Genomic DNA, 15,033 nt, shown 5'->3' with positions numbered 1-15,033 from the left:
GTGTTAGAACTGATCCAACCACACCTAACAACAACAACCATTATAGTCATTACCTGTCTTTTCTGGTTTTGAGCATGCTGTTTCAAAACTCTTAGAATCCTGTTTTCTCCATTCTCTTCAGCTAGTTCCTACTTTTCAGGTCTTAGCAAAATGAGAATTCTTCAATGAAGCCTTCCCAGGTATTCCGGACACTTAAGCACCCAGCAGCCACTTGTTACGTGACTGAATATGTGAACGAGTGCATATGCTGTGATTGGAAAATTTTATGTTGGCTTTTCAGTATTTATCCCCTAAAAAATGTAAGAACTGTAGCTGAAAACATTGGTTGAAAATGTAGGAGCAAATCTCTTATAAATAATGTTCTATTATATTTCCTTAGGCCAATAATGTATGTTTTTACATTTTTCAAATGAAGTAATTTATGTGTACATTAAATTGATAGTGTTCCCCTCAAAAGTTGTTATTAAATTCAGTTGTAGATTTGAGGAATATGGATTTCATCAGTTAATTCAGTATTCCCTATGAAGTACATTTCATATTCCTTCAATAAATATAATTCGCGTTTATTATTTGTGACCTGGATTTACCTAAGAGGAATCTTTTTAATGTTTGAATAAAGATAGAATTGTTATTATGTTGTTGTTAAGGGCCCTGAACTTAGGAATGGGACGCATAGAAAATTAAGGAGTATCATTGGTGCCTTCTGTGTTATTTTCATATAGTGTTCATAGGATTAAGGAGAAAATGTTTTCATCATCTAACAAATATTTATTGTCTTCTTGCCATGTTAAGTGCCATGCAGAACTGACCATTAGTATACTGTCTGTCTAGAGTGAAAAATTGTGTAAGCAGTCCCTTACTGTACATGGTAAATGTGATGTGAATGATACAAAGAAAATGCTGTAGTGGAGTTTTACTTCTGAATAGTGACCTAACAAAGTTATTACGGGGGAGATGCAATAAAACCTGGGCCTAGAAGAATGAGTAGAATGTTAATAGCTGACAGCAGTCTGGTGAGAATATCAGAAAATTTTCAAACTAAATTAAAGCTTTATGCTGGAGAGAGATAGGTTGTAAGGTTTGAAAAATAGGTTGTAGCCAGGTAACAGGGCCTTGAATGCCATACTGAGCAGTCCAGGCTATATTCTGAAAATAGTGAGGAATCATTGAAATTTTGCAAGCAGGGAAGTGACATGATCCTATATGTAGTTAAAGGTGATCAGTCTGATAGTGGTATGCAGATTGTACTTTAGGAAGGAGAGCATGGAACAAGAATATGAATAGTTTGAGAGAAAACTTTTAAAATACACTGATTTTGATTATATCTTTTAACAGACCAGAAATTTCAATTGCCTTTTTTTTTTTTTTTTTGGTTTGTTAATTTAAAAAACTATTTTTTCATTTATCTATATAATCCCCCAACTGCAGTTATAAAAACGAATATAATGTTTTTATAATAATGTCTCTCTGAAATGAATGTGTATCTGTGTGTCTGTTATTTTTCTTTGAAATATTAGTGGAATTTATGAGCCATGTCAAACCATTCAAAAAGTATTTGCTAGATGGCCTAAGAAGTCACCTCTGCATTTTCTAGATCAGAGAATTTGGGGGAAGAAGAAACAGCTACTTAATTTGTGTTGAAAATTGCCTATTGGTGGTCTGCCTCCTGGAAGTTGTCTAACCTGCTTAGTAAAGAATTGACTAGGCACAGTAATGACAAAGTTTAAAGTTATGTTATTTTATATGAAAGAAACAAGCCAATATTTCAAATACTTTCTTATAGTTTATAAAAAAATTGGAACTTTTAAAGAAACCTTAAATTAGTAACAGATACAGCAAATTTTAATAGTTAACTATCTTAGTACTTGTTTTTGTTTATTATTGCTAAAGAATTTAAAGGAAAAATATGATATTTCATATATATAACCAGACTATATAGTTAATACTCAAAGTAGGATAAATTTGTGCTAACAAGTCAACAAACTTTAAGGAAGTTTGATCTTGTCACTCTTCTGCTTAGCTTCACTCATTGGCTTCAAGATAAACCCTTAGTTAAGTCTTTTAGAGTGTTTTGACCTTATTTCTTCAGCCTGATCAAGTGCTACTCATGCCCTTACTTTTCAGTTCCTCTGTAGTCATGCTGGACTTCCTGAAACTCCTTGCTTGCTTCTTCCTGGAGACTTTGCACATGCTGTCCCTCTGTCTGGAATACTCTTGCACCTCCCTTTGGTTGGCTAATTCCTACTTGATCTTTTTATTTCAGTTTAAATATCAGTTCATCAGAAAGCCTCTCACACTGGATTATACCCTCTCAGAGCATCCTATACTTTTACAGCAGTTTCTACATTTCAATTTGATTAATGTCGGTTTTCCTCATGAAGTTCCTTGAAAGGAGCAGTGATTTTGGTACACATTTATTTCCCCTGTACTTACACAAGGCTGTTGTACACATAGGAGGTACCTCGTATACATAGGAGATTTCTACTTTCTTGTTGCTGCTGTTGTTAGTTGCTGTCAAGTTGGCTCTGACTCATGGTGACCTTATGCATAGCAGAATGAAACATTACTCGTTCCGGTGCTATCTTCAGACCCCTGGTAGTGCAGTGGTTAAGAGCTCAGGCTGCTAACCAAAAGGTTGGCAGTTCGAATCCACCAGCTGCTCCTTGGAAACCCTATGGGGCAGTTCTGTTGTATCCTATAGGGTCTCTATGAGTCTAGAATATGCATAATTTGGAAGACAGCTACCTGGCCATTTGACTGGAAGAGATCCATATTTATGCCTATTCCCAAGAAAGGTGATCCAACTGAATGCAGAAATTATTGAACAATATTATTAATATCACATGCAAGTAAAATTTTGCTGAAGATCATTCAAAAGCAGCTGCGGCAGTATATTGACAGGGAACTGCCAGAAATTCAAGCCAGATTCAGAAGAGGACGTGGAACCAGGGATATCATAGCTGATGTTAGATGGGTTCTGGCTGAAAGCAGAGAATACCAGAAAGATGTTTACATGTGTTTTATTGACTATGCTAAGGCATTCGACCGTGTGGATCATAACAAATTGTGGATAACATTGCGAAGAATGGGAAGTCCAGAACACTTAATTGTGCTCATGAGGAACCTGTACATAGATCAAGAAGAGGCAGTCGTTCTGACAGAACAAGGGGATACTGCATGGTTTAAAGTCAGGAAAGGTGCATCAGGGTTGTGTCCTTTCACCATACCTATTCAGTCTGTATGCTGAGCAAATAATCTGAGAAGCTGGACTATATTAAGAAGCACATGGCATTAGGATTGGAGGAAGACTCATTAACAACCTGTGATATGCAGATGACACAACCTTGCTTGCTGAAAGTGAAGAGGACTTGAAGCACTTACTGATGAAGATCAAAGACCACAGCCGTCAATATGGATTACACGTCAACATAAAGAAAACAAAAATCCTAACATGATAACAAAGAACAGATTGAAGTTGTCAAGGATTTCATTTTATTTGGATCCGCAATCAACACTCATAGAAGCAGCAGTCAAGAAATCAAACAACATATTGCACTGGGCAAATCTGCTGCAAAAGACCTCTCTTTAAGGTGTTGAAAAGCAAAGATGTCACCTTTAAGACTAAGGTGTGCCTAACCCAAGCTGTGGTGTTTTCGGTTGCCTCATATGTATGCAAAAGCTGGACAGTGAATAAGGAAAACTGAAGAAGAATTGATGCCTTTGAATTGTGGTGTTGGCGAAGAATATTGAATATACTGTGGACTACCAAAAGAACGAACAAATCTGTCTTGGAAGAAGTACAACCAGAATGCTCCTTAGAAGCAAGGGTAGCAAGACTACCTTACATACTTTGGACATGTTACCAGGAGGGATCAGTCTGTGCAGAAGGACATCATGCTCGGTAGAATAGAGGGTCAGCAAAAAAAAGGAAGACCTTCAATGAGATGGATTGACACAATAGCTGCAACATTGGGCTCAAGCATAGCAAGGATTGTGGGGATGGCGCAGGACTAGGCAGTGTTTCGTTCTGTTGTACATAGGGTCACTATGAGTGGAACCAACTAGAGGGCACCTAACAACAACAACAACAGAATATGCATATTCTATGCATATTCTATGAATCAGCATAGAGTATCCATATTTTACATGTTAATAGACTTTGCTAAATTACCCTTGAAATAGGCTATATTGCTTTCTACTGTGTACAGGAGGGCCCATTTCCCCAAAATCTCACATAATTAAATGATACCAATATTTACAATTTTTCCTGAAAACTTTTCTCATTTTTTTAAATTTTTAATTATTTTTAGTGAGCTGACCTATTTTTTCAGATATTTATTGGCCAATTGTGTTTCTTTTGTGTCTTGCCCATTTTTTATATTGATTTGTGAGGGCTCTTCATATATTAAGAATACTGATTCTATCATATAAATTATAATTTTTTTTTTATAACTTTGTCTGTATTCCATATGGTTTCCCTGACTCTGATTTTATATCCCTTAAAAACATTGTCTACCTTACTGTCAGATGTTCTTTTGAAAATACTGGTCTTTGGTTCCCCATGTTCTCTCTTGCTTCCCAGCCTTTGAACATGCTATTTCTTCTGCCTAGAACAACGGTTCCAATTAATATTATAGAATATTGTGATTCCTTTGGAGACTACTGGTTCTAAAGTTTCCCCTCCTTAATTCCTTTTTGTCTTTCCTACTCATTAAATTGCTCATTTAATTATCTCATCACCAAACTGTAATCTCTGTCAAAGACTTCCATGCCTTCTGTACCAATATGGATTATGGGATCCTTACACCTATAGTGCCTGGCCCATAGTGTGTGCTTAATAAATAAATGTTGGATGAACAATTCATTGTATTGCTTTAGAATACTCTCCTATTGGAAAGGAGGAGATACTTTGTGACATTTTTACATTTTCTGCTCCCTCTAGTTTCTTCAGTGTGTTTTAAATAATGAGATAATTAATAGATCTTTGGGTTAGCAACATAGAGGAACACAAGTCTGTTCTTTTCAAATAATTTATAGAGGATCACAAAGCTTGTCTGATCCTGTGTAACTTTTTTATTATAATGCTTATTCATCTCTGTGTACCAAGTAGGCAGCTGATAAGAGAGTAAATTTAGAAAGTAATAAAAAGTGTGACAGTATAGGTATAGCTATTTAATGACTGAATTTTTGCTTGCATTCTTAGTGATTTTTATTCAGTGAAAGGGGCTGTATGTATATGGTAAGTAATTTGCATTGAAATTCAACTTGTGAAAATATATATAATACCTAGTGTATTCTTCTCATTTGAAATGTCTGGTCCATAGAAATTATTTGTCTTACTGTTTTTATAGGAGGTTCATAAAGTGAATGAAAGCATCAAGTATAACCACCCATTGAGAAAATGTGTTGATACAATACTTAAAAAGGTAATTAGATCATATTATCTCATCTGTTTTCTTTTTAAATATAAATTTATATAATATTATAATAAAAGTATCAGAAAAGTATGAGAACGGTCTATAGCTGAGGTCTTCCTAACTTCTTTCCATTTTCATGGAAATCTTAACCATAAACTAGTAATTATTTGTATACACAATATGTTCTTTTGTTGTTACAAGTTTAACATTAATTATTGACAGTATTTTCCATTGAAATTTGGAGGTAGAGGTGATGTTGAGTGATGTATAGTGATTGCCATGACACAGTGATGGAGATGGACCTTTACAGTCTATAAAAATATCATTGTACATGGTCACTAAAGGCATCTCTCCCTAGAAGAAAGTAAAGTAGGGCCTCAATAATAATCTCTTTAAATCACCTTCCTACGTGTCATTTTATAATACATTTCATATATCAAAAAATGAATGACGAGATATTTAACATAGATATTTAATAAAAAGCCATAAAATTAAGACTTTGATTCATTGGTGTTGAATTAGGGGCATTCATATACTTCCACAAATAGTTATTCCAAGAGTTCCCCAATAGTCTTTAATGTATCCACAGAACCACTGAAATAATTCTTTTCCTATATTTTAAATCTCTTGTACTTATTGTTAGCTAGTGTTTCTTTCAGCTAAGATGATTGTCATGGGAATCAATTCTCTATAACCATTTCTGTCACATTTGCTACATTTTGAGACTTATTCAAGGAGGTTGAGTAATTTGCACAAGTTTATGTAGATAATAAATGGCTAGTAGTAGGCAAGATGACTCTAAAGCTTGTATTTGTTTTCCAGTACAATTTCTTTAAAAAATTCAGTATGTTGGATATGTCATGAGTCTTCCTCATTACTTAGCTATGAAAACAACAGTTTCATCAGGTGCCTGCTTAGAGTAATCCTCAAATACTAGTTGCCTCATGTAGGTAAGCTCCCCTGCTCCCACCCATTCCAAGCTAGTGTATCTGAGTATAAAGATTAATAACAATAGAGATGAGAAGAAAAGTTTTTTTTATAGCTCAGAACTCAATACATCTTTTAAAACATTTTCAAGAAAACATTGGCATGTAAGTTCAATTATTTAGAGATGCCAAGATTTGTTTTTGAGAAAATTAGAAACACCCATAAATAGATTTTTAATAAAAATTAAATTTTTATCTTTTTGCAAGTAAGGTTTAAAAAAATAATCTAACTATCCTTTTCAGTGCCCTACAGAGTACCAGGAAAAAATGGGTAGGAACATGGATGATTATGAAGATTTTGATGAAAAACATAATACCTATCCAAGTGAAAAAAGTCTAGTAAAACTGCATAAGCAGGTAACTTTATTTATTAATTACAGTTGTCCCTCAGTATTGGTGGGAGATTGGTTCCAGGACCCCTGCGGATACCAAAATCCAGGGATACTCAATTCCCTATATAAAATGGCATAGTATTTGCATATAACCTACGCACATCTTCCTGTATACTTCACATTATCTCTAGCTTACTTATAATACCTAACGCAATGTAAATACTATGTGAATAGTTGTTATGCTGTATTGTTTAGGGAATAATGACAAGAAAAAAAGTTTTTTTTTTTTTTTCTTGAATATTTTCATTCCGTGGTTGGTTGGTTGAATCCGTAGAGGTGGAACCCGAAGATGCGGAGGGCTGACTGTATAGTTATTTATTTACTGATGATTTTAGTTAGATTTTAGTTATTACTCATCAAAAAAGGGATTTTTAGTAATTGTATATCTAAAACGTCCTTCGATGCTGTCCTATCATTCTTTGAAGTGTTTTTGGTCTAACTTAGTGTTTTTGGAGAGGAGCACTGTTGGCATTTTGATTAGCTGCCAAGCTCTTAACCATTACACCACCAGGGCTCCACACTATTGGCATTTTGGGAGGGCGAGCTGCTCACTGAGCAGAATTGTTACATATATTATAGAACATTAACATCCTTGGCTCCACCCAACAAACGCCACTAGCACTTTCCTGTTGTTGCAACAGAAAAAAAAAAAACATGCTCCATGATAGGGAATTGAATCGCTCTTGGATCAAAAAACTGATGGATACACCCCTCTTTTCTCTTTTAGGTGATTTATTCAGTTCAGAGGCACCGTCGAACTCAAGTACAATGGCAAATTCTTTTGGAACAGGCATTTTATCTGGAAGATGTAGCAAAAAATGAAGCCAGTGCAACTCGTCAGTTTGTTCACACTTTTCAGTCACCAGAGCCAGAAAATAGATTTACCCAGTATTTTTATAATCCAACAGTTGGTATGAAAAAGTATATATTTTCACTAATGTAAATTGTATTTGTATTAAGTAACTTTAATTTATACCATGTGGTAATAATACCTATCTGATAAACTTTCCCCCCAGAATAGCTACTTGTCATATAAAACATAATCTATCAGTTTTCACTGTTACTTCACAAATAATTAAAATTTCCTACAAAAATATATGTGCTACATAAAGCATATTTTGTATGGTGTATAATCTACTTAAGATAATTAGGATTTTGAATAATTTTACATTACAAGCTTGGGTGTTTTAACATACTACTAAAATATTACCGTAAGATGTCCTCTTTGATTGTTTTCAATTATTAGTTTATATACAAAACCTACACCCACTAGTCATCGTTTTTTTCTCCCTCATGATTATTTATTATACTCTTTTCAAATGTTATCAAATTTAGTAAAAATTTACTAAAAATACCAGACTATCACTGTACTAAAATTTCTCTTTGCCTTAATTATTCAAACAAATAGTTATATTCACTTGATTCTCTTTTGCATGTTTGGTCTTGAGTATGAAGACTTAATGGCCAAAACATATCTCAGATAAATTTTTCAACAAAGATCCCTTCACATTAAATTAAGGAATGGTGTGATGCCTGTTTTCATTCATTGAACATATGTTTAAGCATATATATGCTGTGTATTGTTGGGTACTTGGTATCAGTGAGCAAAACAGGTAGAAATTCCTGCCTTGCGGAGTGATAAACACAAAAAGGTATGAATAAAGATGCTGAGTAGGTAGTTGACTATAGAAATTAGAGTTCAAAGGAGAATTCTGGGCTAGAGATAGAAATTAGGGTCATCAGTGTATAGTTGAGCCATGGGTCAGGATAAAATTAGTAAAGAAATGATTGGGATAGAGAAAAGCAAGTGTCTGAGGACTAATCCCTGAGGCACTCCAGAAAAGAGGCACTGTAGAGATCAGGTTGACGAGCAAAAAAGACTAAAAAGGAGCGGCCAGTGAAACAGGAGGAAAATGAAGACAGTGAAGTATTTTGAGGGGAAGGATGTGTACAGTACCTTTTCAAATGTTGCACATAGGTCAAGGATCATGAATACTAAGATTCGGTCATTGGATTTCAGAAATGTGAGGCAGGAATTGCTGGGACAGTGTTCATGAGTAGGAGAGATGAGATGCGAAATAGTGAACAAATGAAAAGAATAGCCTTAGACAGAAGGTATGACACAGATGTAGCTAAGCAGGTGAGATGATGTGTGTTAGGAACTTGGGGAAGTTCTCTTCTGACTGCTTCTGTTTTCTCTGTGAAATGCTGAGTAACATAGGGGTAGAGATTTTCAAGATTTTAGGAGAGAAGTTACAATATAGTTGCCTAGTAGAGTGGGCATGAGAGATTAGGGAATTATAATAAACTAACCAGGCAGTTCTAGGGGCTGACTTTAAGCTGGTGATTATGACTTTAAAGTAAGACCAGTCAGCAAAGTTGATTGTCTTTCTCCTGCAATGTGCAGCTGTGTGGGTGCAGGCACAGGGAGTTGGATCTAACCAGAAATTGGGAAATTAGAGAGTGATTATCATCAAAGACTGTGGAATCTAAACTGGGTAAGGAAGGACATGAGGATATTAGGGAACATTAAAAAGGCAGTAGAATAAATGGATTGTTGATCCAGGTGGAGTCAGTCAGTGAAGTTGGTATACTAGATGGAGGTATTATTTGGAGAAAGAGATGCTGGAAATTGAGGTTCTGTGGAAGTGTTGGAGTTGTTGACAATAAAAGGTTTAGGGATAACTATGGGAATGAGTAATTGAGGTAGGGTGGAGGACAAGATTATTAGAGGAGCGATCAAGGAATTGAGAGACCAAGATATTGAAAGGAGGATCACCTATGTGAATACTGAAATTACCAGAGATTAGACTGAGAGTAGTGTTGAAAAGACAGTAAACCAGGAGCTCAAATCTCCAATGGATCGAGTGAAAATACAGCCTTTTCAATTTTATGAGCTTCTTTTTTTTTTGAAACTTTTATTTTTATCTAAATTCAGACTGAACAAAAGAAGTTGCAAGAATATTATAGACAATTCCTAGATACCTTTCACCCAGATTCCCCAAATTACATTTTATCAAATTCATTTGCTTTATATTTTTCTCTGTCTATATTTTTACCTGAATCTTTTGAGAATCCAATCCAGACATGATTCCTCTTTACCCCTAAGTGCTTCAGTGTGTATTTTTAAAAAATAAAGACATTCTCTTTCAAAACCAAGTATAATTATCAAAATCAGTAAATTAACACTGATACAATACTATATATAATCTATTGAGCTTATTTAGATTTTGAAAATAATCCCAATAATATCCTTGATAAAAAATCCCAGATCACGCATTGCATTCAGTTGTCATGTCCCCATTAGTGTCCTTTAATCTAGAACAGTTTCTCATCATAGAAAACCCAATGCCATCAAATTGATTCCAAATCACAGAATAGAGTAAAACTGCCCTATACTTTCCAAGGCTATAAATCTTTATGGAAGCAGACTGCCACATCTTTCTCCTACAGAGCGGTTGGTGGGTTCTAGCCACCGACCTTGCAGTTAGCAACCAAGTGTCCCTGAATTTGACTTCAATGTTTCCATGTGATTAGATTGATTACTGTTCTGCAGGAATACCACAGCAGTGGTGGTGTGTTCTCAGTACATCATAGCAGGAGACACAGGATGTCGGTTTGTCCCACTACTGGTGATCATTTGGCTAGGGTGGTGTCCGCCAGGTTCCTCCACTGTAAAATTACTATTTTTCTTTGTTATTAAGTATATTGTAGGGAAACATTTATTCTTTCATGAGTTTTTCTAATCTTTTTTTTCTTTTTCTTTTTCCAGAATGGTACTGGGAATGCCTTTTACGACCCTGGTTTTACAGGATACTTGCTGTGGTTTTGTCTGTCTTCTCTGTGATTGTTGTGTGGTCAGAGTGCACATTCTTTAGCACTAGACCTGTCCTATCCCTCTTTGCAGTCTTCATACAGCTGGCAGAAAAAACATACAATTATATTTATATCGAGGTCAGTTTAGTATATATTTGTCATAAGTATGTGTCAGTTCATAGTTAATCCTTAACTATTGTAGCTTTTTTCTATATATTTATTCTACTAATAATTAAAACAGTGAAGTTAAAAGTGTTATTATTCAGACTTCTAAAAATGAGTTTCATCAGTTTACCTAGACTATAAAAACTGAGAACTGTATTTTAGGAGAGCTGAAAAAGTGCAAAATAGTGCAGAATTTTCTTGTATGAATACTTTGATCCTCTTTATGCCAGTGAAGCTACGTAACTTATAGTCTTGACGTGAGGCGTTCCCAAGGGAATTGGAAAACAGGCTCACTTCAGGAGGTGGATTTGAAATTTACGGATCTAGGATGTTGAACTGTTTTAAATGTGGATATTTTTCATAATTTCATTTACTTAGATGCTAAAAAAAATGTTTTTGTGTTTAAATTTTAGAACCTCAATAAGTTAGCTGGGAATGAAGGAAATGCTGTGATAATATATAAAGGACTAGGTTAAAGTCCAGTAGTCTTAAACAAACTTGTTTTTTTGTTGTTGGTGTTTTGTTTTGTTTTTTCAGATTGCTTGCTTCTTTTCCATCTTCTTCCTAAGTATCTGTGTTTATTCTACTGTGTTCAGGATCCGTGTATTTAACTATTATTACTTGGCTTCACATCACCAGACTGATGCTTACAGCCTTCTTTTCAGTGGCATGTAAGTAAGATTGTGTTTAGAAACAAGAGAATTGTCTCCATTATATGTATTCTTATAGATTTCTCTTTTATTTCTTGTTGTTTATGGGTGTTCTACTAATAGCTGTATTTCTGTGAGCTGTTGATTCCCTGGGTGGCACCAGTGATAAGTACTCGAGTACTAGCCAAAAATTTGGTGGTTCATACCTACCCAGAGGTGCCGTGGAAGAAGGCCTGGCAATCTGCTTCTGAAACGTCACAGCCTTGAAAACTCTATGGAGCAATTCTACTCTGCACACGTAGGGTTGCCGTGAGTCGGAATTGACTTGACCGCAACTGACAACAACACAACATTAATTAGATTTAAGTACTAAATAGATGTTCATTGATTGCCAGCTAAATACTGCTTGAAGTTTAAGGTTAAAATAGGCATGCTGGGTTAGGAAAGAGAAGAAAGACATGGTAAGACTGAATTTACCCTTGTCTTAGTCATTTAGTGCTGTTGTAACAGAAATACTACAAGTGGATGGCTTTAACAAAGAGAAGTTTATTCTCTGACAGTGCAGTAGGCTAGAAGTCTGAATTCAGGGCGTCGGTTCTGGAGGAATGTCCTTGTCATCAGTCTTCCCTTGGTCTGGGAGCATCTCAGCACAGGAACCTCAGGTCCAAAGGATGTGCTCTGTTCCCAGCACTGCTTTCTTGGTGGTATGAGGTCTCCATGTCTCTCTGCTCGCCTCTCTCTTTTATATCGCAAAAGAGATTGGCTTAAGACACTATCTAATCTTTTAGATCCATCAATATAACTGTTACTAATTTATCTTACTGCATCATAGTGATAGGATTTACAATACATAGGGAAATCACATCAGATGACAAAATGGTAGACAATCAAACAATACTGGGACTCATGATCTAGCCAAGTAGACAGATATTTTGGGGGGACATAATTCAATCCATGACAACCCATAAGAGATTCAATAATAAATTAGTAAATAATAGGAACAATTGAGAATTTAGGGACTAAATTAGATGTAGAGAATGTTCTAAGATTCAATGGCATGAAACTAGATGGATGAGGACTAACAAAACAACAGGAACAGTTTTCCTAAGGGATTAAGAGAGTTCAGAGAGATGGCTCCAGCTTGGACTAGGTTGCACAACTTTTCCTGATTGTTACAACAGTCGTAGTAGGTATTTATGAAGGCTAGACTTAGTGAAGTTCACAAAGGAATTGATATCTGAAGCATCTCTAAAATACTTTCTTTTTTAAAAAAACTTTTTCTTTTTTTTTTTTCAAAACTATAGGCTTACAGGAAGTTGCAAAAATAGTACAAAGAGTCCCATGTACCCTTCACCCAGCACCCCCCAATGGTGACATCTTATATAGCTGTTGTACAATATCAAAACCAGGAAATTGACTTTGGTACATTGCTGTTAACTAGACCACAGACCTTGTTCAGTTTTCACCATTTTTTAGCCTTCATTCGTTTGTGTGTATGTGTGTGCATGTGTGTAGATTCCTGTAACCACTGCCACAATCACTATACCAGTATTCCAGTCGCTATAAAGAACTCCCTTTGTCTTTGCATTCACTCCACGCTATCCCCTCCCTCGATTCTCCATCCCTGTAGTTTTGTAAGGTTCTTTTTTATCTGGATAAAACTGACCTCTAGCAGTTCTTTATCCCTGCACTTGTCAGACTGACATGTTTTGATACAGCTTCAGATGTTTTATGTACTGAGTAGAATTCACCTTGAGGATGTCGCTGTTCTGGCCTTGCTGCTGAGATGGATTGCACAGATAGTAGAATTGAAGGAGGTGCATGTGAAGGCATTCCACAAATTCTTGGGATACCAAAAATCTGTTGCCATCCAGTTGATTCCAGCTCATAATACAGCAGGGGCAAATACTACCAAAGCAGGCAGCCTGAGACTGGAGTTTTGCCATGTTGATGTGTTTGTAAGGGGGATGTAGTTAATTGGATTTTCAAAATGTCTTCCAAGTAAATAAGGGAAATTCACATTCAGAATTCAGAATATATAAAATGCAAATAGATAAAACTAATATAGTAGTTGTAACGATGGGCTCAAGCATAGCAATGATTGTGAGGATGGTGCAGGACTGGGCAGTGTTGTGTTCTATTGTACATGGGGCACTATGAGTTAGAACCAACTCAAAGGTCCCTAACAACAACAATACAATAGTTAGAATGATCTGAAATATTCCTAATACATTTTTATATAGCATGAAATATATTTTGCTGCTTTTTTAAAAACATATATTCTGTTTTAAAATCCTTATTGCAGGTTATTTTGCCGTTTAACTCCTCCTTTATGTCTTAATTTTTTGGGTTTGACCCATATGGATTCATCCATCTCTCACCAGAATACTCAGCCAACTGCTTATACATCTGTAAGTATGGTCAGAAAACAGAGTTCTTTAGATTCATCATCTAATTGAGATATTGTTATTGTGAAATTTCTTTTAATGCTGGCAGAAAAATTCTGTAGCATTATTTGGATTCTTTTTCTCAATAACTGAACTTTCTCTTAAAGGTTGTGTATGACTTACTAATAACTAGATAAAAGTCATTGTATTTTCTTTTATTATAAATTTTTTATTCACATAGATTGTCTAGCTGAGAAGTATTAACAGAGATGACCTGTTATATTTATTAGTCTTAATGCGTATGATAATTTTCAGTAATATTTATAAAATATTAATTTTCTTTAGCAAAAACCTTAATAAGAAGCAAGTTTTTTTTTTAAAAAGTCCATTTAGTGCTTTGTTTGTACTTTTTGAAAAGTCCAAATTTATTGATATAATTGGCTTTTGGCAAATTTCCTAATAATGAAAAGGAATAAAAAATACAGAATTGTGCTAATTTAATTTACTTTTTTCTTGCTCTTCAGATTATGGGTTCCATGAAAGTTTTATCCTTTATTGCAGATGGCTTCTATATATATTATCCTATGTTGGTGGTAATTCTCTGCATTGCTACTTATTTTAGGTAAGAAACAACATTGATTACTCTTCCTCATATTCTTACCCTAATCTGAATATCCTTTCTCCTTAAAGCTCTGTTAAATATTCACTGGTTGGTTTTGGTTGTCATCTGTTTTATCGTAACTGTGGGAGAAGCTGGGAATAATTTGAAGAGATTGCTTGAGTTAACCAGGTCAGGCTCTTCCTCTGAGGATATTTTAAGGAAAAGAGAGGTAGAGTATTTAGGCTACAAAGTAATAGAGTTAATTCAAGAATGTTAACTCTAAATCCTGGCTTTGACATTGACAGTCAATGTAGCTTGTAAAGCACCCCCGTGCACAGCTTCTATCCGATAATATAAGTTTGTCTTAGGGCTTTCCCCACAAGCATTTCTGGGTTTCTAGATGTTTCAGACCATAGTCAGCGCAAAGGGTCAAGTGAGGAACAATTGTAGTCAGGCAGTACATAGAGACTGGAAGAGAATTTCCCCCTAATTTTGGAACATAAATGGCCTGCTGTTATTAATGGGATAAGAAAAGTGGTGGAATTTTGGCAGGGGTAAAATTCAGAAGGAGCTAAATGACAAGTGTGCTTGGCTCCTAGTACCCTATCTTCCTTACTTC

The 15,033-nt window shown here is 35.2% G+C and overlaps 1 protein-coding gene across 7 annotated transcripts in view; it reads left to right on the top strand.

Moving 5' to 3' along the window:
• Nucleotides 1-15,033, top strand: part of LMBRD2 (LMBR1 domain containing 2) — a 77,467-nt gene that overhangs the window by 46,637 nt on the left and 15,797 nt on the right. For all 7 annotated transcript variants that reach the window (XM_023739506.1, XM_023739500.1, XM_023739502.1 and 4 more), the window contains 7 exons: nucleotides 5,352-5,426; nucleotides 6,647-6,760; nucleotides 7,523-7,706; nucleotides 10,568-10,749; nucleotides 11,314-11,447; nucleotides 13,732-13,837; nucleotides 14,338-14,435. In XM_023739506.1, coding sequence (XP_023595274.1) covers nucleotides 5,352-5,426; nucleotides 6,647-6,760; nucleotides 7,523-7,706; nucleotides 10,568-10,749; nucleotides 11,314-11,447; nucleotides 13,732-13,837; nucleotides 14,338-14,435 — 893 coding nt within the window. The remainder of the gene's footprint in view (nucleotides 1-5,351; nucleotides 5,427-6,646; nucleotides 6,761-7,522; nucleotides 7,707-10,567; nucleotides 10,750-11,313; nucleotides 11,448-13,731; nucleotides 13,838-14,337; nucleotides 14,436-15,033) is intronic.

Source organism: Trichechus manatus, unplaced genomic scaffold (genome assembly GCF_000243295.1).
Source record: "Trichechus manatus latirostris isolate Lorelei unplaced genomic scaffold, TriManLat1.0 scaffold00135, whole genome shotgun sequence".
Classification (NCBI taxonomy): Eukaryota; Metazoa; Chordata; class Mammalia; order Sirenia; family Trichechidae; genus Trichechus; species Trichechus manatus.
The sequence above is the reverse complement of the archived record's forward strand: the minus strand, read 5'-3'. Positions and strand labels throughout refer to the sequence as shown.